The sequence below is a fragment of the Ctenopharyngodon idella genome, chromosome 3 (genome assembly GCF_019924925.1).
Source record: "Ctenopharyngodon idella isolate HZGC_01 chromosome 3, HZGC01, whole genome shotgun sequence".
Classification (NCBI taxonomy): Eukaryota; Metazoa; Chordata; class Actinopteri; order Cypriniformes; family Xenocyprididae; genus Ctenopharyngodon; species Ctenopharyngodon idella.
Window position 1 is genome coordinate 21,333,296 of NC_067222.1, and position 22,951 is coordinate 21,356,246.

At 36.3% G+C, this 22,951-nt stretch overlaps 1 protein-coding gene across 6 annotated transcripts in view; it reads right to left on the reverse strand.

The window, feature by feature from the left end:
• The window catches only part of mrtfaa (myocardin related transcription factor Aa), a 49,827-nt gene extending 27,195 nt beyond the window's left edge, over positions 1–22,632 (reverse strand). For 2 of the 6 annotated variants that reach the window (XM_051886871.1, XM_051886870.1), the window contains exons 1-3: positions 22,530–22,632; positions 19,711–19,773; positions 15,509–15,679 (exon numbers count right to left, since the gene is read on the reverse strand). In XM_051886871.1, coding sequence (XP_051742831.1) covers positions 15,509–15,665 — 157 coding nt within the window. In that variant the 5' untranslated portion in view covers positions 15,666–15,679; positions 19,711–19,773; positions 22,530–22,632. Of the gene's footprint in view, positions 1–15,508; positions 15,680–19,710; positions 19,774–22,148; positions 22,168–22,218; positions 22,238–22,529 lie in introns of those variants that run through there. The other 4 variants (XM_051886872.1, XM_051886867.1, XM_051886869.1 and 1 more) reach the window with 3 other exon arrangements.
• Positions 22,633–22,951: the final 319 nt, after the last annotated feature.

Here is a 22,951-nt window from a genome sequence, read left to right on the forward strand (position 1 = left end):
ATACAATATAGATGCTAGAGTTATGGACATTTATACTTCTTAAAGCAAACATCTTCATAGGTTACCTGGGGTTCGACCAGAACCTCAAAGATACAGTCACAAAAAAAAAAAAAAAAGTGCTTGATCAAGTGATTTACCAATAAAGCGACAAGACATGAGGTAAAATAATGAGACAGAGCACAAGGCTTGCTCATTGGCTCATATTTGGATTAACCAAAATTCGTCAACAACATTAAAGTATCGTCATTATCCGAACTACAAATGTCCACCATTGCAAATCCGAAAGTCAAGCATCCATCTCCTTCATTAGAAGAAACACCAACAGTAGTGCAATTTAAAGAAACGGTTTTATCTGAAACATATCAAGTGGATAAAAACGTAAAGCATCTGAATTGTATTTTACTATCACATCTATGAGAATGCATAACCAAGTCGTTCATGTAACAAACACACAACTAAACACCACCATGAGGGAACGGGCTCCTCTGTGTTAGATTAATAACATGATATGAGGCTAAATCGAGCCACCTCTCGCTGTGGTTTTACTTCTCGCATCTGACATTTTTACACATTTACTCCCTGGTTTTGTCATTACCATGTGGTGGTTTAGAGTGAACATGCATGAATCTAGATGTTAGTGTAAATACAGTAAGAGCTGCCAAAACAGGCAGAAAAAAAAACATTCTGTGAGCAATATTAACAAAATATGATAGATACAAAATATTTATTAAATATTATTAAATTTTCATTAAAGGGTTAGTTCACCCAAAAATGAAAATTTTGCAATCAATTACTCATGCTCATGCTCAAACCCAGAAGAATTTCGTTCATCTTCAAAACACAAAAGATATTTTAAATGTAATGTTCTGTCCTTCCAATGAAAGTGTATTTTCAGCTAGAGAACAAGAACGTTGGTGTTCATTTTCATGTGTTACACAGCACGTTTGACCTTCCGCAAGAACCATTGAGGCTCGTTCTTGTGTGTTACGCAGCACGTTTGAGCTTCCGCAAGAACCACTGAGGTTCACTATCGTGTGTTACACAGCACGTTTGAGCTTCCGCAAGAACCACTGAGGTTCACTATCGTGTGTTACGCAGTACGTTTGAGCTTCCGCAAGAACCATTGAGGCTCGTTCTTGTGTGTTACGCAGTATGTTTGACCTTCCGCAAGAACCATTGAGGTTCACTATCGTGCGTTACGCAGTACGTTTGAGCTTCCGCAAGAACCATTGAGGCTCGTTCTTGTGTGTTACGCAGCACGTTTGAGCTTCCGCAAGAACCACTGAGGTTCACTATCGTGTGTTACGCAGTACGTTTGAGCTTCCGCAAGAACCATTGAGGCTCGTTCTTGTGTGTTACGCAGCACGTTTGAGCTTCCGCAAGAACCACTGAGGTTCACTATCGTGTGTTACGCAGTACGTTTGAGCTTCCGCAAGAACCACTGAGGTTCACTATCGTGTGTTACACAGTACGTTTGACCTTCTGCAAGAACCATTGAGGTTCATTATCGTGTGTTACGCAGCACGCTTGACCTTCTGCAAGAACCATTGAGGTTCATACTCATGTGTTACGCAGCACGTTTGAGCTTCCACAAGAACCATTGAGGTTCATACTCATGTGTTACGCAGCACGTTTGAGCTTCCGCAAGAACCATTGAGGTTCACTATCGTGTGTTACGCAGCACGTTTGAGCTTCCGCAAGAACCACTGAGGTTCACTATCGTGTGTTACGCAGCACGCTTGACCTTCTGCAAGAACCATTGAGGTTCATACTCATGTGTTACGCAGCACGTTTGAGCTTCCGCAAGAACCATTGAGGTTCACTATCGTGTGTTACGCAGCACGTTTGACCTTCCGCAAGAACCAATGAGGCTCGTTCTTGTGTGTTACACAGTACGTTTGACCTTCCGCAAGAACCACTGAGGTTCACTATCGTGTGTTACGCAGCATGCTTGACCTTCTGCAAGAACCACTGAGGTTCATTATCGTGTGTTACGCAGCACGCTTGACCTTCTGCAAGAACCATTGAGGTTCATACTCATGTGTTACGCAGCACGTTTGAGCTTCCGCAAGAACCATTGAGGTTCATTATCATGTGTTACGCAGTACGTTTGAGCTTCCGCAAGAACCATTGAGGCTCGTTCTTGTGTGTTACGCAGCACGTTTGAGCTTCCGCAAGAACCACTGAGGTTCACTATCGTGTGTTACGCAGCACGTTTGAGCTTCCGCAAGAACCATTGAGGCTCGTTCTTGTGTGTTACGCAGTACGTTTGAGCTTCCGCAAGAACCACTGAGGTTCACTATCATGTGTTACGCAGTACGTTTGAGCTTCCGCAAGAACCATTGAGGTTCACTATCGTGTGTTACGCAGCACGTTCGAGCTTCCGCAAGAACCATTGAGGTTCATTATCGTGTGTTATGCCGCACGTTTGACCTTCCACAAGAACTATTGAGGTTCATTCTCGTGTGTTACACAGCACGTTTGACTTTCCGCAAGAACCACTGAGGTTCATTATCGTGTGTTACGCAGCATGTCTGACTTTCCGTAAGAACCAATGAGTTTCATTTTCGTGTGTTACACAGCACGTTTGAGCTTCCGCAAGAACCATTGAGGTTCATTATCGTGTGTTGCGCAGTACGTTTGAGCTTCCGCAAGAACCACTGAGGTTCACTATCATGTGTTACGCAGTACGTTTGAGCTTCCGCAAGAACCATTGAGGTTCACTATCGTGTGTTACGCAGCACGTTCGAGCTTCCGCAAGAACCATTGAGGTTCATTATCGTGTGTTATGCCGCACGTTTGACCTTCCGCAAGAACTATTGAGGTTCATTCTCGTGTGTTACACAGCACGTTTGACTTTCCGCAAGAACCACTGAGGTTCATTATCGTGTGTTACGCAGCATGTCTGACTTTCCGTAAGAACCAATGAGTTTCATTTTCGTGTGTTACACAGCACGTTTGAGCTTCCGCAAGAACCATTGAGGTTCATTATCGTGTGTTGCGCAGCACATTTGAGCTTCTGCAGGAACCATTGAGGTTTTCTCCTGCATCAATCAAGTATGTTTGAGCTTCTGTTTACTTAAACTGCTGGATTCATTCGGATACAATTTGTGATCTTTTTATGAGTGTTTTGAAGCATCAGAATTTTGAATGAATAGACTTTCAATGGAGTGACAGAAATCTCTCAGATTTCAATAAAAAATATCTTCATTTGTGTTTAGAAAATGAACAAAAGTTTGGAATGACATGAGATTGAGTAATTCCTCACAGAATTTTCATTTTTGGGTAAACTATCCCTTTAAATAAATAGTATATATTATATAAAATACAGTATATGACACACACACACACACACACACACACACACACACACAGTTACCATAGGTACCATAGTTTGTAATAAATTCATTTTACCATTCATTTGATAACCATGAAAGCCTGAAGATATGTTTTTAACATGGCTTTGGATCAGAACCTGTCAGTACTACTATATTTATTAACCAAGCGCCTATAGCACCTGTTTGTGTTGTGGAATAGAGTCAGTGACGCACCTGTTGTGCAGTTAAATTGTGATCTGGCAGTAGGCATCACAACAGCTGACGGGCTGCTGAATTTTGATCTGGCATGAGGTCACTAAAGATGCTCGGGAGGTGAAATCGAGATGGCTGACAGGAGTCGTGTGCAAAAGTTTCAGGAGGACAACGGTGCTAACAGACATTAAACCTCAACATTGCGAGTTAATGATTGTCACACCCACCGTAAGCAAGATAATTGAGGCCTATGACTCATAATCACAGTATTAGGGATCTAAAGTTAGTCTGGGAAGATTGTGTGTATGATGTGATGTGCGAGAGAATTCCTTCAGTGTCAGAGTGAATTGTTTCAGCACAAACTGCAGCAAAAAAAACACAAACAACAAAAAAAAATCTGTATTGATGTGGAAAATGTAATGTCAAAATCAGAGACTCGAAGAGTGTGAACAAATGAGAAGAATAAAGGGATGCAGGTCCTAACTAGGCTGTACAGTGTACACAAGCCCAACAACATAAACGTCTGCTCTATTGTGGTTTTGTAATTCATTCTAATCCCTTGATGATCATGCTTCTAAATAATTCATGGCACATTTACTTATGGTTTACAGTTACAATATTTTTTAATGACATATAAAACATAATTTATTTGTAATTATTATTTGTATATAAATATTACACTGGTAATATGTAAATAGTAATATAGATTAAAAGCAAAAATATAACTAAAATACTGTACTATGCCTAATAGAAATTATATCCCATGTGTCACAAACTGCTGACAACACAGGTTGAGGATCCATGTGCAGTAATCGTAATCATAATTCTAGTAACAGGCAAGAGATTAAAAAAAACAAGACAAACAATCTAAACCACGACTGAGTCCAAATCACAGGCAAACGGGGAAATCCAGGAAACCAGGCAGATGTTTGTAATTGTAACACAGGAAACCAAAGAGAGAGCTCTCAGAATTGCAATGTAACACTTACAAGACTTTGCAAACAATAACTGAAAACACAAGGCTCATAAAGGCAGAGTTAACAAATTAAGGAGACACAGCTCAAAGTAATGAAGAGCAGTGTTGGGGGTAACGCATTACAAGTAACTTGAGTTACGTAATCAGATTACTTTTTCAAGTAACTAGTAAAGTAACGCATTACTTTTTTTCCAATTTACAACAAAATATCTAAGTTACTTTTTATTGACTGACAACTCTCCTGTCCCCATGTTGAGAGAAATAAAGTGCAGAGGTGTTGTGTGCTGTATGAACATGATGGTTATTGTAGTTCTAAACTAAATGTGAACATGCATTTACTCATCTCACTTGCATGAAAACATTCAGTATTCCTCAAAATGAAATAAAAACAGTGAAACGCAATCTCTGAATTTTAAGCAAACATGTAATAATTAAATATATTAAATGACACAAATATACTTTATGTATTTAATCTCACTTTATTAAGCAATGTCTTTGCTGCTGACCTCCAATGATCTAATTCAACCATACTAATAAGTAAAAATGACTTTAGATTATATTTAGAAATACGAGTGTTGAACTTCCTTCTCCTGTATCCAATTTTTCTTTAATCAGCACAGCTGAAAGGTTTGTTTGAGCTGCGCCCTCTACTGTAAGGCATAAATATTCATTTCCTTCATCCTGAGGCTTATTCATTTCACTTTTGGTGTGAAAGAAAGGGCCTTAATATTTGCCAAAAATAGAACTTTTTTGTTATTATTAACAAACAAACAAGCAAGCCCAGCCCAAGTGAGAAAAAGTAACGCAAAAGTAATGTAATGTAACACACTACTTTTCATAAAAAGAAACTAAGTAATGCAATTAGTTACTTTTTTAGGGAGTATTGTAATGCATTACTTTTTAAAGTAACTTTCCCCAACACTGCTGAAGAATAATGAGTCCAGGCAAAGGGTTATGGAAAATGCAGTTCATGATAAAAATGGCAGTGGAGATCAAGGGCACTCCAGCTGGTGGATGTGACACCATGAATACATTTGGTTAAATGGTGAAACTTAATATTTAAGTGATATGAATCTAAAAATTTAAATTACGATTAAATTGAGCAGCATATTTTTCTTGAACTGAATAATGCTAAAATAAATATAACTAGATTGCGAATCCCCCTATCCCCCTAGATTATTATGACATTTTATGTTAATTTATAAATCTGGAACTATGTAGCCATGTAGTTAAAGAAAATGAATCAATATCCTGCAACATCTGTCAAACAATCAGAATTAAGGATTCAACAACGGCAGAATATAAACTGATCTAACCCCTCTAAAGGAGTTGCTTTACCAAATTTTCACAGTTAAGCTCACAATGCAAGACTTATGGTAGTTGTTTGGAATCTCTCCATCTATCTCGGTACCTTGCTCTCCATATGTTTCTATTTGTGTCTTGACAGCTATTCTGTACCTGACACTCAATCTGTGTGACAGGCCGCTGAGCTGCTGCTGAGTTATTGAGGATATCATTGTGAATTACGCCTCATGTCTCAAATTGCAACCTGCAGGACACCTAAATGTGCTGTTAAAGCATGTGCATGTGTGTGAGCGCGTGCATGAGCTGATGCTTCTTCATCCTGGATCGAGAGGAATGTCATCGCTCCGGTTCCCTTATCACCCAATGTACGCACAATCACACAAACACGTGCAAAAAGCTCAGTGGATCACGCCTGCTGTCTACATGTTTCACTAATAAAATATTCAATAATACAACTTCACAGCTCACATTTGATCTAATTAGTTCTGATTGCTAATCCACAGCCAATTTATAAATTAGCAGATGCATGCATTTTGAGGCTTATAAACACCTAATTACGTGTTTGTTTTTAGACTTTTTAAAAAGCATTTTTAGTTGACTGACAGATTAATGGATGTAAAACAGGCTCAGAAGATACTGGGTTTTGATAGATTTTCTATATTGCACAGCTATAATTGCACAGTTGCAAGTTTGTAGACTGTATTAGACTAGAAACATTCTCTATGCAAGTTGTGAGCACTTGGGTAAAGTATGGCCCAACTGAACATACTTTAAAATTCGCTCATGTATTAGTCTGAAAGTAACAAACCTCAGTACACCAGAGGGCAACAGATTTACTTTCAAACTTCTAAATAAGGTGCGTTATTATTCATGCTATAAAGATATACTAACTTGCTTAGCAATATTCTATACAAACTGTTGCTCTATTACGATGGTAGTATATATTGCTCTATTATGACTGTAGTTGACCTGAAAGAGAAAACTGACCACAAAGAAGGACATTTACCCTATTAAGCAAGATATGTAGTTGGTGGCGTACGTACATTTTTTTATTGTTTACACACAAACATGCTTTAGGAATGGCTTATGGTTAACTACGATTACTAAAAAATGTTTTTATTTGGTAATTTAAATAAAGCTGAAATAAAGTAAAATATAAGTATTAGATGAAAAAATTAACCATCCTAATGCATAAAAAAAAAAAAAAAAAAAAAAAACTGTATACACCTGTTGCATTGTGGGTCTGTTTGGACCCTGTGGAATATAAGCTTATAAAACAATCATAACTTTAAAAAAAATCTACTAAAACAGCATCAGTAACTTCTCATTAATGAATGCGGAAAAGTTGTAAAGTTTTGAATGTTACCATGTTTTTACCATACTATTACTTCAATTACCCCTTTTTATTAATTAAAAATTGAGAAATTCGTTGAAATATAAAATGTTACAAGAACTACAGCAAAAACCAGTGTGATGCAAGAAAATATATATCAATATTTATGAGAAATTTTATTTGAATATATCATTCTATGAAATTTAAAAGAACATATAACATGAAAATTACCAGTAAACTCCATTGATTTCAATGGATTTAATTAAATTCCTTTGAACTTAAAACTCATGACTGCTCAAAACAGTCTACATTTATGAATGTTTTCAAACAAAATATATTCATTTTACTTACATAAACTTACTTTTAGATGAAAAAAAAAAAAAAAAAGATGATAAACAGCCTAAATCTCCTTTTTCATGCTGCAGTGGTTCATCAATAGGTGGCAGTAGAGTGAAATGGAGACTTCTTTTTTTGACCCCTCTTTCCTTTTTCAAATTTAGACTATTTGGTCGATAAAACTGATCTATAAACAGACATTTAACTTGTCATTTTATTTTAAGCATGTTAAATAACATGTTTATAAAAAACAAGTGAGAAGGAAAAAATGTGTTGAGTGTAGAAAAGAGGCTAAATGTATTTAAAGGTGCAATGTGTAAAATTTGGGAGGATCTATTGACAGAAATGCAATATCATATACATAACTATGTTTTCAGCGGTACATAAGGACCTTACATAATGAACAGTTATGTTTTTATTACCTTAGAATGAGCCATTTGTATCTCATTCACCGCGGGTCCCCCCTCCATGTCAAATCGCCATTTTGTGCCGACATGTTTCTACAGCAGCCCTAAATGGACAAACACTCTACAGAGCACGTCTCATCACTATGTTGTTCTTCTTCTAAATCGTTCGTGTTTTTAGAGACCACTTGCATCGTCACTACGTTGAATACGCACAAAGTAGTAGTAGTAGTCGTCTGGTTTATTAGAAGCAGAGACCGTTCTTTGTTAGAAGTAAGAAGAAACCTCATTGCTTCACACAAGCTACACTCTGCTGTCTCAGACGACGACATCCTTGTCTTGTGTCGGCCAGACGGCCACCGTAGCTTCTCCAAAAGGGAGGGGTGCGAGGGGTGTGCCCCGTTAGTTGCAATTTCACCTCAAATTCACCGCTAGATGCTGCTAAAATTTACACACTGCACCTTTAATAGAAGTAATTTGAGTATTTTGATAGTCTTAGAGGGTTAGTTCACCCAAAAATGAAAATTCTGTCATTAATTACTCACCCTCATGTCGTTCCACACCCGTAAGACCTTCGTTCATCTTCAGAACACAAATTAAGATATTTTTGATAAAATCTGATAGCTCAGTGAGGCCTGCATTGCCAGCAAGACAATTAACACTTTCAGATGCCAAGAAAGCTACTAAAGACGTATTTAAAACAGTTCATGTGACTACAGTGGTTCAACCTTAATGTTATGAAGCGACGAGAATACTTTTTGTGCACCAAAAAAACAACATAACGACTTTATGACAATATCTAGAGATAGGCGATTTCAAAACACTGCTTCATGAAGCTTCGAAGCTTTATGAATCTTTTGTTTCGAATCAGTGGTTCGGAGCGTGTATGAAACTGCCAAAGTCACGCCCCCAGTGGTGAACCATTGAAATTTTGAAACACTTATGACATAACGAAGCCTTGTTTACTGAAATCACGTGACTCTGGCGCTCCGAAAAACTGATTCGAAACAAAAGCTTCAAAGCTTCATGAAGCAGTGTTTTGAAATCTCCCATCTCCAGATATTGTCAAAGTCGTTATTTTGTTTTTTTGGTGCACAAAAAGTATTTTTGCCGCTTCATAACATAAAGGTTGAACCACTGTAGTCACATGAACTGTTTTAAATATGTCTTTAGTAGCTTTCTGGGCATCTGAAAGTGTTAATTATCTTGCTGGCAATGGAGGCCTCCCTGAGCCATCGGATTTTATGAAAAATATCTTAATTTGTGTTCTGAAGATGAACGAAGGTCTTACGGGTGTGAAACGACATGAGGGTGAGTAAAATGACAGAATTTTCATTTTTGGTTGAACTAACCCTTTAACACATTTCCAAAGTTTCATTCTCATTATAAACACTATGGATTTAAAAAAAAAAAAAAAAAAACCCTATTGGGTCAAAACAGGCACGAATGCAACAGGAGGCTAAAACCAAAAATATAATTAAAGCTATAATGAAATTCATTTAAAACTTGACATCAGTATGCTAAGGTGTTGTGGTGGGTTGCCAGAGTGTTGCTAAGCAGTTGTTATAGTGTTCTGGGTGGTTGCTTAAATTTTTTTGCCTATTTTTATCATCCTCCAGGCTAATATTGTAAGTCCAATTGCTTAAAACAGTAATAGTACGCCACAGTTCATGTCTGTAGCACAAGATTGATCTATGCAAAGTTGAATAGAGTTAAGGCCCTGTTCAAATACCTGCTACAGGCTTTAAATGTGTTTGTTGGTCTGAATGCACATGCAACACGACTCCACACCTTCTCTCAGACTCAGGCAGGCACGCCGCTCACGGTCCAATCGGACAACTCGTTTCCTCATGACTCGGCTGACTGAAGCAGATCCAAAAGAGGCGGGACCGGGCAAGAGCCAAGAGCTGGTGTCCAGCATGGTGGTCATGTTTTCAAAAGGTAAATGAATCTTTCTGCAGCAACTCCTCACTGCTTTTCCTTCAAAGAGACGTTCAAGTTTTTGACTCAAAAACTTAATTCAGCCTTTGTGTCTTTCATATTTCATCTGTTTCAGTCATTCACGTAGAACAGCCAAACTGCTGATCTGCTCACAGGAATCCGGATGAGGAAAAAAAGAGAGCAGAAGATGACGGAAAGCAAAGAAATAAAAAATAAAGAAGGGAGATATCTGATGAGTAGAAACAGCCACATCAAAGATCCAGAGCTCCTGCTGTTGCAGTAGCAGCATTGAGACTGAAGTTATCCGCAGGGAAAGGTGTATGTTTGTGTGTGTGTGACAGCACTACCGCACAACCGCAGCTGTTCCTCAAGTCATTCAGTCCACATATACACACACACATTTGTGCTGAGTAGTGTGTGTTTTATTAAAGCAGCCCACTCTGCACTCAATGACCTCTCTCTGCCAACAGAATGACACACAGAAACGTACATTCACAGAAGTGTGTTTCTCAGTATGAATATATGGCTGAAATTAAAATCTGAGAAATAGGACTTCCTAAAAATGACTTTCTGGAGGCTATACAGAGAACATCACAATTGTCTGGTGCAGCTATTTAAGGCTGCAGAATTTATGGAAATGCCTCTAAAGTCTGTCTGACAGCCACACCTCGCCGCTGAGGTGTAAAATCGCTCTGTTTGGCAGGTGTTTTAGGAGCTGTTTTTAGCAAATGTGCTGCAGACTCTTTCCTGAACCGCATGTGATTTTACACGCCGAAGTGTGAGGGTGTAAAATATCTTTGGAGGAGACGAATCGAGAAAAGCATGCGCTTTATTGATAAACTTAAGAAAATGTGATGGCCTCAAGGGTAAAAGAAATGAAACTGAAAAAATTGTAACTGAATAGAATGTGTGTATATGTAACCACAGTCTTGTCTCCTACATCCTGAGTGACAAAATGGAGTTGTTGTTACTGTTATAGTCACCATGACATCATGGAATACTAAAGTATTTAATTTAAATTATTTATCCATGCACATCATTATTATTTTTTAAATTCATATGTTCTCATAATCTTTAATTAAAATACTTTCCCCTCCCTCTTGCAGTGACAGCTCTTCTCTTCTGTGATGATGTGTTTACTGGCGTGAGGGCGGGGCAACCTGTCACTCACACGACATCACAGCAATAGCAAACCACACCCATCCAACCAATGGGCTATATGCACGGTTACTTCCTGGTTGTCGTTAAGCCAGCTCGGGCATTTCCGGTGAACTGTTAGCTGTTTATTCTGTAGTCGCTGTACATCGACACAAAACCATCAATGGTTGACTTTTTAATGTCGTATTAATATTTTAATGCACTTATCACATTTACCTAATTTTCCAATAAACCAGTTTTTATGATTGCAATAAAGACAAAGCTATTGGGACCGTTTAAAAATGCCCATGTCCGTAATTAGACATTAATTTTCCCCCCAGCGCTTCAAATGTTATTTTAATGTGATGACCACAAACATTATTTGTTCATCCTTCTGAGATTGTCCCCATTGTAAAACTGAACGTTTCAAAATGTAGGAACATTTGATAGAAAACGTTTATTTAAAAATAAAAAAAAAGACAATAATTACCACTTTAACCAGCAGGTGGCGGCAAAGTAGCATTTATTTGCGCATATATCAGCCATTTCCTCTAATCGTTTTTCACTTCGTTTTTGACTAAATATTAAACATTATAAAATAACTAGGTTTTCTAGTATGAAATATTCAAAAAATCTTAAGAAAAACAATAACTTTTCTTGTGATTCATGACAGAACGCGAGCACCGCGCTTTCCCTTTCTAATTACAGCAGCTGTCAATCAGTGCAGCGCAAAATCAATGATTTCAGCACAAAAAAAACACACATTTTATTAAATGAATCTAACTAAAGTGCACAATAAATATTTAATTTTTGAAGCTTTTTTTTCACATAAAAATGTGTGAAAACTGATGGTCGAACTGAATTTAGCCGAGGAGGAACAATGAGGTACGTCTTTATTTATTTATTTTTTATGCCGTCTTACGTTTGAATAACTAAATTAATGCTATGCCTGACTATTTAAGTGACTATATTCTGATTATAAAATAAGTATTACACTACTGATGCTCAACAAACCAGCAAATGACATCTTACCGGAAGTTTTCGAGCTGGCTTATATTAATGCGGAAGTTCTAAAGAACGCTCCATGCATATAGCCCATTCCCCATGGACAAAAATTAAAGTCCCGCCCTACATTTTTTCTTGTTCGAGAAGCTGTTTCACTCAGATATACGTCACAATAGGGGAGAAAAAACTATCACAACTTCCATTTCATGCAGACTTTACGTAAAACTAAAACTATTAAAAATGGTTTTCGTTAATCTAAATAAAGCTAAAATGAAATAAAAAGAAAAACTTAACATTAAAAATTAGAAATGCTGCCTTGCCAACTAACCAAAATATGTTGACATTGAAGTACTAAAATTACTAAAAGTGAAAGTGAAAAAAAATAATTACTAAAAAAACTAATACAAATAAAAAAAAAGTACACGAAATTAAAATGATAAAACTTAAAATGCAAAAATAACAGCTAACTCAAAATTGTAATAAATACTATAGTATATAAATAATATATGGTCGAGATATATGGTCTCTCATCCCGTGTGATGTCCAAAACATAATCAGGTATGCAATGTGTCCAAATAAACACACATTCGCCCCAAAAAATTATTCAGACACCTGCTGAAAGTTACACTCACAGTATACAATAAATGACTTTGGATAAGAGAACAAAATATTAAAGTGTTTAAAAGCACAGAACACACACTAACTATGTCCTCTGAAACACATATCAATCCAAGTTGCCAAAAGTGTCAAAATCTGTCACAGCATTATGCAACTAATTTCCAGTTCCTGTACAGAGAGTGCAAGTGACATTGCAGACAGAGTAGAGTGCATGTCTGCAGCCAGACCCTTCTCGCTAGGGCTGATCCATTAGCCTGAATGAGGCACTTAAAATCAGGTCACTCAGGGTTGGTTAAAAGCATCTGCTAAATGACTACTCACTTGCCAGACTGTGTATATACAGGGGTTGGACAATGAAACTGAAACACCTGGTTTTAGACCACAGTAATTTATTAGTATGGTGTAGGGCCTCCTTTTGCAACCAATACAACAACAATCCATCTTGGGAATGACAGATACAAGTCCTTCACAGTGGCCAGAGGGATTTTTTTATGCCATTCCTCTTCCAGAACAGTGGCCAGGTCACTATGAGTTTTCTCCTCCAAAATACCCAAAAAATACCCAAAAATATGCCGGAATTACCCTGGATACCATAGCTCTCGAAAGACTTGCTGTCTTGGTCACAGATGCGCCAGCAACAATTTGTCCTCTTCTGAACTCTGACATGTCTCTCATTATGTTGTGTGTATTGCAATATTTTATGTGCAGCTGTGCTGTTGCTATGCTAATTCAACCTTCACACTCTGCTCTTACTGATGGAATGAAGATTTGCCACCAGGCCACGCATATATAGGCGTGAAACCTCCAACACTATATTGGCCAGTGTTTTAGTTTCATTGTCCAATCCCTGTCATGTACAGTAAGTGATTTCAGGCTGACCAATAAATAAACAGAACAAAATGCTGATAAGATCCACTAGATGGCAGTTGTGAAACCTCACAGATAACAGTTCCTATAACCTGATTTTCACCCTGAACATATTCAGAGACTGTGGGATGTGAGTGTGGGTGTTTACAAAGATAAGTAATGCAAAATAAACCCAGATACCATTATTAGCCAGGGGCCGGTCACCATATTCTAAACATGTCACAGCTATGAAGCAAAGTATGGTTAAGCATGTGAGAGCGTGTCATGTTTCCACCATGTGCAGATCATGTATGAAGATCATAACATTAGGCTTATAATATCATTATAACATTATGTTATTGTGCAATTATACATGCATGTCAGTGGAAGCACATTTTTGTCCCGTTTATGATTTTGGTAACAATTTACAATAGGTTTCCATTAGTTAACACATTAACTAACAGTGGGAAATACATTGACACTGCATTTGATCATCTTTGTTAACGTTAGTTACACAACTGTTCATTATTAGTTTATGTTAGCTCAGGTCCATTAAATAATATTAACAGATAAAACTTTTGATTATAATAATGTTTTAGTACTGTAAATGTTGAAATTAGCATTAACTGATATTAATAAATGCTTTACAAGTTTTTTTTTTCGTTGTTAGCTTCTGTTATTGTAGTTAACTCATGTTAACAAATGGAACCATACTGTAAAGTGTTACCATACTTTTATATTTGATTATTGGGACTCAAGCTACTTATTAAAAGAAAAAAAAATTCTGTGATCGCACATAAAGGGTCCAAAATCAGCATCCGATAAGTGCTAAATGAGAATAAAACTCAAACATTTGGCTGCTAGATTTACAAAAGACCTGCAACATTAAACTTTGTCTAAAATGAATCGTACCTTCCCACTTTAACATTTTTGGTGGAAAATTTACCATCAGAAGTTTATCTAGGATAAACTCGATGTGGTGACAGTGACACTGCCATTTTCATGAAATATTCTTCTCATTAAGGCACCCAGACAAAAATATGAGGGACAAAATCTGTCCAGGTATTGAGAGATGGTGCCTTTTCACAGGTTATTTTAAGATAAACTATTTTTTTGTCTGAAATGTGTCACTGGTTTTCAGTGGCATTGCATAGGTTGTAAGTATACATTAAAGGTGCAAAATTTCTGATATGATATTATGATTTATCTTTGTTTAATTTTTTAAATTACAAAAACCAGTTGTTTTAAAGAGGCCATATAATGCCCTTTTACAAAATTTTGATTTTGTTTTCAGGGTTTTCTAGAATAGGTTTTCATGCTGGACTGTTCAAAAATCACATTAATTTTCACATATTTTTCAATGTTGCAGCACCTCTCTTCCCAGTCTGTCAGTGACCCTCTGTTTAGTTCTGGTCTGTATGAAGCCCCTCCTTCTGAAAAGCACAATGTGCTCTAATTGGTTGGCTGGACTAATGTGTTGTGATTGGTCAACCGTTTCGAACGAGTTTCAGAAATGCCACCCCATAACCAGACTTTAAACACATACTACTAATGTAACCCAATGCCTAGTCCCTTTTTTGCATGTATGACTTGTGCGGAAAATATTTAAATGAGGAATATTGTGACACATACGCTCTTGGAAGAAAATGTAAGAAAATTTAAGCCGTTTCAGGGAGAAACAGTGCTTACTGATATAGAGAATAACTAACTCCCTTCGGTGTGTCTTTGTACTTTGTAACCTTGCAGATCTTTTTCATGCTCAAACAGCAATTTTACACACTAAAGAAATGTGAAAATGTAAAAAAGCATAATACGACCCATTTAAAGAATTCCAGTGTGACTCAAAAATAATTTGAGTGAGATATTTACAATATATCAGATAAATTGCCTGTTATTGGCTTGTGTGGCAAAAAATTACATTTGGACCATCAACTTAACTCTATATATATGCAAGCTGCTTGGTAACAATAAACAGCGTCCAGTGCATTCACAAAGGCTGCAGTCTAAATTATTCAAGTTTCTATGTTTTTAGATTAAGTAATTCGATGTAATTGTTTTGGCATTATGATAAGCTCACCATTCTTTCTCTCGTGAATAGGAAGCAAGTTGGGGGCGGGATGAAGAGACAGTTCTTGCAGCTCATTGGCTACTGCTTCACTCTGTGGACTGGAGGCGGAGCCTGCAACAGCAGGGGCGGTGACACTGGGACTTGACTCCTCCCCCACAGTTGCCATGGTCAAAAACAGCCCTAAAGGAAAAAAAGAGAACACAGCATTAATAAAAGTAATTACATCAGTCCTTCATTGTTAACCTACTTTATCTTTAATTTGTTAGTAGGCAAACTACTAGTAGTAACAAACTATAATATAAACAAAAGTTTTACAGAATATGTACAAGGATATTTTCCATGAAAAAGTACAAAATTGTGAACATGACCTTTAGTTACATAACAAAGAAATGAGGCATTCAGCTCATAAAGATTGTGTGTGTGTGTGTGTGTGTAGTGAAGAGATATATGATCTCACTGCAACAGAAAAAGACAGTGGTAACACAAACTGCTGCAAGCATTTTAAGCAGATGACAAACACCATCACCATGGTAACATGTTATAACACTTCACATGCAGAAAGCAGCATCTTTGCAGGGACAGGTTGTGAAGGTATCCAACACACATAAACACATGCCATCATCCCAACACTGAGTCAAAAAATCCGTCATGGCCACATCTGCTAATGAGGTCACTCTTTCCAACCATACATTTCCAATGTTAGAAAGCTTGAAAAGATTATTTGAAAATTGAGAGCATGTCTGCTCTGACCTTTACATATTCTGTGTCATGGGGAAATGTCTTGGCAAACCTAAAGAGCTCACATTACACTTTTTACACTCAATTACAGAACTTGAAAGATGTTCAAAAACAGAATTTTAGCATTGTCTGCATCATCTAAAATGCTTAAATGATGAAAAATTCTGTTTTGAACATTTAGCACATTTAAAATGCTCAAAAACAAAATTTTAGAATGTCTCCAACACCTATTCAAAAAAAGTGATATATGTGTCAAAAAGTTTTCTCATGTAAAAAAGCACAACATGAGAAAATATGGTTAATGTAATAATGTATGCTACAGAATTGGATACATTTTGGAACTATCAATGTGGAACATTGAAATGTCCTGAATAATCTTGTAATTGTAATTGCTACAAGTAAGATCTGTATCATTTAAAAAATATATTATATATATATTATATATATATATATATATATATATATATATATATATATATATATATATATATATATATATATTCTGGACAGTTTGACGGTGTTGTTACACACAATTCACTCTTTTGAAAGAACTATGATACTGTAACATTATAATTAGTACATTTCAAATGACAGATTTCTCTTTTTCAGTGGAATTTCAATAATAACCTCTCGAGTTCCTCAGTAAAATGGAGTCTGCTTCCATCAAAACTGATCTCAAGTTACAAAATCCCCCCTTCAGAAAAAAGATCATTGTCAGATCCTATTACCTTGCTTTGAATAATAGGGAAATAACATTGTTAATTCAGCTAGTTTACTGAGAAGTTGCAAGCATCAACAAAGCCAACAAACCTGCAAACTCAAGCGGGAGCCATATGAAGTATGTACTTGGTAAAACAATTTAATAATGGAGCAATATTTAATGAAGAGTTTTTTCTTATTTTGAGCCCAATTAGGTGAAAAAATGAATAAAAAAAAAAATGAATGTTTCCTGTTCTTGTCAAACAATGGCATGAATCACAAATGACAATGTCAGTAAATTTCATTGATGTAGTAAGGCTTCTCACTGAGCTCTCGATGATTTGATGGTGTTATTTGTCCTGTATAAGCCGAAAAAATAAATAAAGATTCTTAAGATGTCTGATTTTGTGGAACAGAAAAAGTCATACAGATCAGACAATCTATCTGCACAGAGGGTTATTATCAGAAACCGAAACACTTTGCTGCAGAACAAGAGAATTGGTTTTGATAGAGTGTCAGGTGTGTTCAGAAATGCATTTCTCTCTACAGGGTTCGAGTACAGAGATAAAGAGAGGAACAGATAACAGCTTAGTCATGTGCCAAGTGAGTCACACAAACGCACACGCTTCATTCTCATCAGGCCATCTGAGCAAAACAGTGCTGCTGGAATCTATCGCCATGGTGATGAATGATGTCACGATGGGAAAACATGATTGACAGGTGCATTCTGTTTACATCTCAGTTTCTCAGCACTGCAGTAAAATTGCTTTGCTAACTCGTTTGTTTTTCTGTAATATGCTTCTTTTTCTTCCCTTCCATTGGTTCACAGAACATTTCTGTGAAGTAATACTAAAAATATGAGTGGGAGTATTTGTGGTGAGTGAAATGTGCTGAGAGCGACAATGAACACAGGGAAGTGTTGGGAAAAGGGACTGCAAGACACCAGATGTACTGTTTGGGCCAGACTTTGTGGGTTTATAGATATAGATAGAGATGTATAGAGATTTACATTTACATATATAGCACCAAATCAGCCTATTAGAATGATTTCTGAAGGATCATGTGACACTGAAGACTGCAGTAATGATGCTGAAAATTCAGCTTTGCCATCACAGGAATAAATTATGTTTAAAAAGATATTCAAATAGAAAATATTTATTTTAAATTATAATAATATTCCACAATATTCCTGTTTTTGTATTTTTAATCAAATAAATGCAGTCTCAATGAGCATTAGAGACTTCAAAAACGATGGATGGATGGATGGATGGATGGATGGATGGATGGATGGATGGATGGATGGATGGATGGATGGATGGATGGATGGATGGATGGATGGATGGATGGATGGATGGATGGATGGATGGATGGATGGATGGATGGATGGATGGATGGATGGATGGATGGATGGATGGATGGATGGATGGATGGATGGATGGATGGATGGATGGATGGATGGATGGATGGATTTTAAAACATGCTCTCTGACATCCTGACTGTGCTGCCGGACACACTCCTGCTAACTACACTATACACTTACACGAAATGTATATGATTTATTGATTTTTATGGGAAACTGATGCTCAACTGCTGGGAACATACTGCACTTGCTGACATCACTAAACGTTCATTGCTATTACTAATACACTATGCAGAAGTTACAGTCTTTCCGATACACTGTTTTATTACCTCCCAGCAAAAAGACAGTCCAATTAAAGCCAGTGCGCAAACAAATTCTGGGTGTTCTGGCTACTTTCATGTGTGAGGAATGGGATATGACTTAAACCCAGGCCTCCAGCATAAGCAAGGTTTCCCTCAGGTCTTTGAATTGTGAAACTGTGGTCAGTTTCTTATTTTGGCTTTGGTGGTCAGGCTGTTTGCTTTTATCTGGGCCAAAATGCAAAACACCATTCTCTCTGAGATGAATTGTCCCTCCACAAATGCTCTCTGGCGTTATGATCAGCTTTAACAGCAGGCAGTTGGATGGTTGTTTTTACTGTTTACCAAGCTAAACAAGTAGGGCATAGACAAGTCAACATTTTAAGACTAAACACATCACCCAAAAGATGAGGTCACTGGGTCAGAATGTCATGCCGTGTGCCTGGTGCCTCTGCAAAGTGGCAGCTGGCTAATCCATGCCAGGAGCGGGCGGGCCAACAGCTTGGTACTAAAGTGGCCCACAATGCCAAGTGACTTTCAGTTGTTTTTTTCTTTCTGAGATGAATCGGATTACAGAAGCAAAATTGTGTATGGCGTTTCATATTGACTTTTACTTCTAGGCTATATGGCTAGGGCTGGGTATTGACACAAATTTCACAATTCGATTTCTAATTCACAGGCTTGTGATTTGATTCAACTCAATTCTAACTTTGTTTAAATTCAAATACGATATTTATTCATTTGGATGTATATCAGGTAGAGTACACGTCAAACTTTCTCAAGGAAAACAATATCTGTCAACTAATGCTGTAACCTATACAGGGAACCCTGCCAATTGGTACAGGACTATTAAAGGTTCAAATTAACTGATTTGTGTACAAACATTTAAATTACACAATAAGGAAGAATATAATATAATAACCCTTTGACTTACATAATTGTATTTCTACTTCAATTCGTTTTTTGAAATATAAACATTTAAAGGGTGACTGTCATAAAAATCTGTTTTCATGACAGATTTATTTAAACACACATGAAATATTGTAGAACAGGTTAAGTAAAAATACCCATAATACCCAGAGGTGTTTACGTTTAGTTGCCTGTGATTCAGTTACCTGATTTATTCCCTGTTCAAAAGAGTCCGGAGTAATTCCATGTCAGGTTTGAGGCACCACCAACTAAAAGAAAGAAAAATAGGAAAAGAAAGATTAGCTAATAATAATAATAATAATAATAATAATAAAAAAAAAAAAACATCTATGAAATCAGTTTACATTAGGGGCATTAGAAGATCATCAGGATTCAACAATAAGGATTGTTTTGCCAGTAGTTTCAATTTTTTACTCACTATGTCAACATGTTCATTGACCCCAACCACAAAAGAATGATCGTGATAAGTATTTTTATGTTACAAACATTTAATTTATTTTAATAAATAAATACTTATTTTAGAAATATTCTTATTTTTCTTTACAAAAATGATTTTTCTTTAGAACTACAAAACAACAAGCTGGAAATTACAGCTTTGATGTAACCACATACATTTCATGAACTTCTTCTGGAAAACAATGCAGACATGTACAAGGCAAAACAGTACGAACTGGTTTATAGTTATCAACATATATCACAAGAGATGTTTGTAGTTTCCACAAAACCGAATCTGTTAGCAAGCTAGATAACACTGCTGTTGCAAATTTTGCTGATTTGTCACAAAGATAATATGAAATACATATATAACAGAAAGCAAAACTTTTGCAAGTTAGCAAAGAATAAAAATGCATGTTGTTGTACAAGATTTTCAGTATTTTACAATACAGTATTATTTATATACCATAATATTAATACTTTGATTTTAGTTTAAGATTTAGTAATTTAGTAAATTCTTTAGGTTTTGTTTTGTTTTATATTTTTATTTCGGTTTTAGCACGTTTAGTACTTCAACTTAAACTTGTTTATTTCAGCTTTTTTTTTTTCAGTTTTTTCAAGTTTAAGTTTAACCTTATAGCTATATTTTATTTCAGCTTCATTTCAATTACAGAACATAATTTTTTATAGTAGAAAAGAGCTTGAGCATTTAAAGAGACAGGCAACAAAACTGCAGTGCGTGCTTATAATAAACATAACATATGATAACATATGCTGGTGTGGATGCTAATATAGTTATTGTTATAGTTATCGTTCTTTGTGCATACGGGCCTTTACACTGGCCCTCGGCCTATATATGCACACAGTATATATACTGTAGGCCTATATTTTTACTTTTTATAATGCATAAGGTTTTGTTGCATAGAGGAATGTTCTGAGTTCAATCAGCTCCATCAACAGCATGCCACAGAAAATCATTTTGACTCGTCATCCCTCAGTACCGACATGGTCCGCACAAAGACCGAAATCCACACACTAGAATTAAGGCGGTAACCCATAACCAGAAGTCTTTCCACCTAAAACAGCAGTTCCACAACTAAAAGGACAAATTAGACAATCTCACAGCTCAAATAACACATATTAGCAGAAGAACCAATATAAGTGCTTTATCTAAAGTACAAGCTGTACATTTTTGCTGTTGATAAGGTTGAACTTGAACCTGGAACATTCCTTGAAACCTGAGCTGCAAGACAAAAGCACAAAAGTAAGAGTGGAGGGAAAAAAAAAAAAAAAAATGTAGGCATGGTAGATATATTACACAAATAAGTGAGGACTGTTGTTTTTACAATTTTAGTCTCAAAGTCTCTATATAGTGTGAAATGAAGCAGAAGTTGGAGTTTCTTTTGTCCCACTTTATTTAGTCACTATGAATCATAAGCTGACCTAGTTTATACACAACTTGTGAAGCAGAAGTCATGCTTGTTGATCATAAACTGTGGTATTATTGTGTATATGTTGAATATTGTATACTCATGTTTCCAACCTGCAGTTAAAATTGCTGATGCAACAGAAAGACAGATTAATAAGTCTTTCGCATCATGCAATACATCCCAAGACACTTAACAGAAACTTGAGCCCATTTTATTGTAATAAATAAAAATATAAATATGTATTATCTTTTAGAATTATAGATTTTCATAAACATATTTACCTTAATATATTTTATATTAATAAATAAAATAAAAAAAAAAAACTTTCAAGCCTGTTAAAAATCATTTGAATTAACAAACCAACAAAATTTTTGCAAAACAGGACATTAAACTATTGCTTATAAAGGAATAATGCAGTCATACAGAGTTCAAATGCATCTTTATGACCATAAGCTTCAACATGACTTTAGCTGGTAAAGTGTCTAAATGATTTAAAAACAAAAATTGATACTTTCATACACCTTGGAACTTGATTACCACCTTCATACAGTCTGATATTACACATGGTATGATAATAGCATAATGTCAAAATAAACATGGGCAGTATCATATTACATGTGCAGAAAAACTTGGTATTATTTACCATGGTATCGTGTACAAAAAATATGATATAGTACTTTTGAACCAAAGGCAAAACAACACACTTTAAAAGCTTTAAAAAAACACGTTATAAGAGCTGTCATAATACGCAAACTCACCTAATGACAGATGCATGCATTAAAAGAATAAAGACAACATGTCATGATGCATGTTACATAACAGTCCCACCTTCACAGCATCAGGACCACAAGCACCCTCCTATGCCCACTGTGGCCAAGGTGACCTGTATCCCTTATAATCTTCAGTCACACGTATGACAGCCCAAAAAATATGCTGTCTCACCCAGCAAACATATGGCACAGTAACCTGACAAGCAAACTCAGACCATGTGCTTGCTGTTCCCAACTACACAATGCAACTTCCAGCAAGCTCATAATGCAATATTAAACACCCTGGAAGTATTCGAACAAAAGATTGCGCATGCAGCGTTAGCATGTCAAAACAAGGCTTAAACATGATAAGTTTAACAGTTGTCTTACTTTACAATGGTTGATACATCTCATCTATTGGTATTCCACTGGACTGGACTTCACTAATCGTTTCCGATATCCAGTAAACTTCAACCGGAACCCCGCCCGTTTTTAGGATCCATCCAATAGTGGGCGAGCACTTTGAAGACTGGCATTGCAAATAACCAATAGGCTCATGTAAATGACTTCCGCGAAAGAGACGAACGATCGACTGTGTTGAACGATGACCTACTAAACCAATCACATCACTGCTCTCTGTTCTCGGTGGAACCAGAGGGCCAATTGGAATCCTCACCGGTTTTGGTTGGAGGCTCAGCGTTAAGATTTTACCACAGGAATAGAATAACATTTTTCTACAATGGAAGTTAGCACGATGTACGTTATTGTTTATACAATTAAAAAAAAAAAAAAAAAAAAATCATATATTTTAA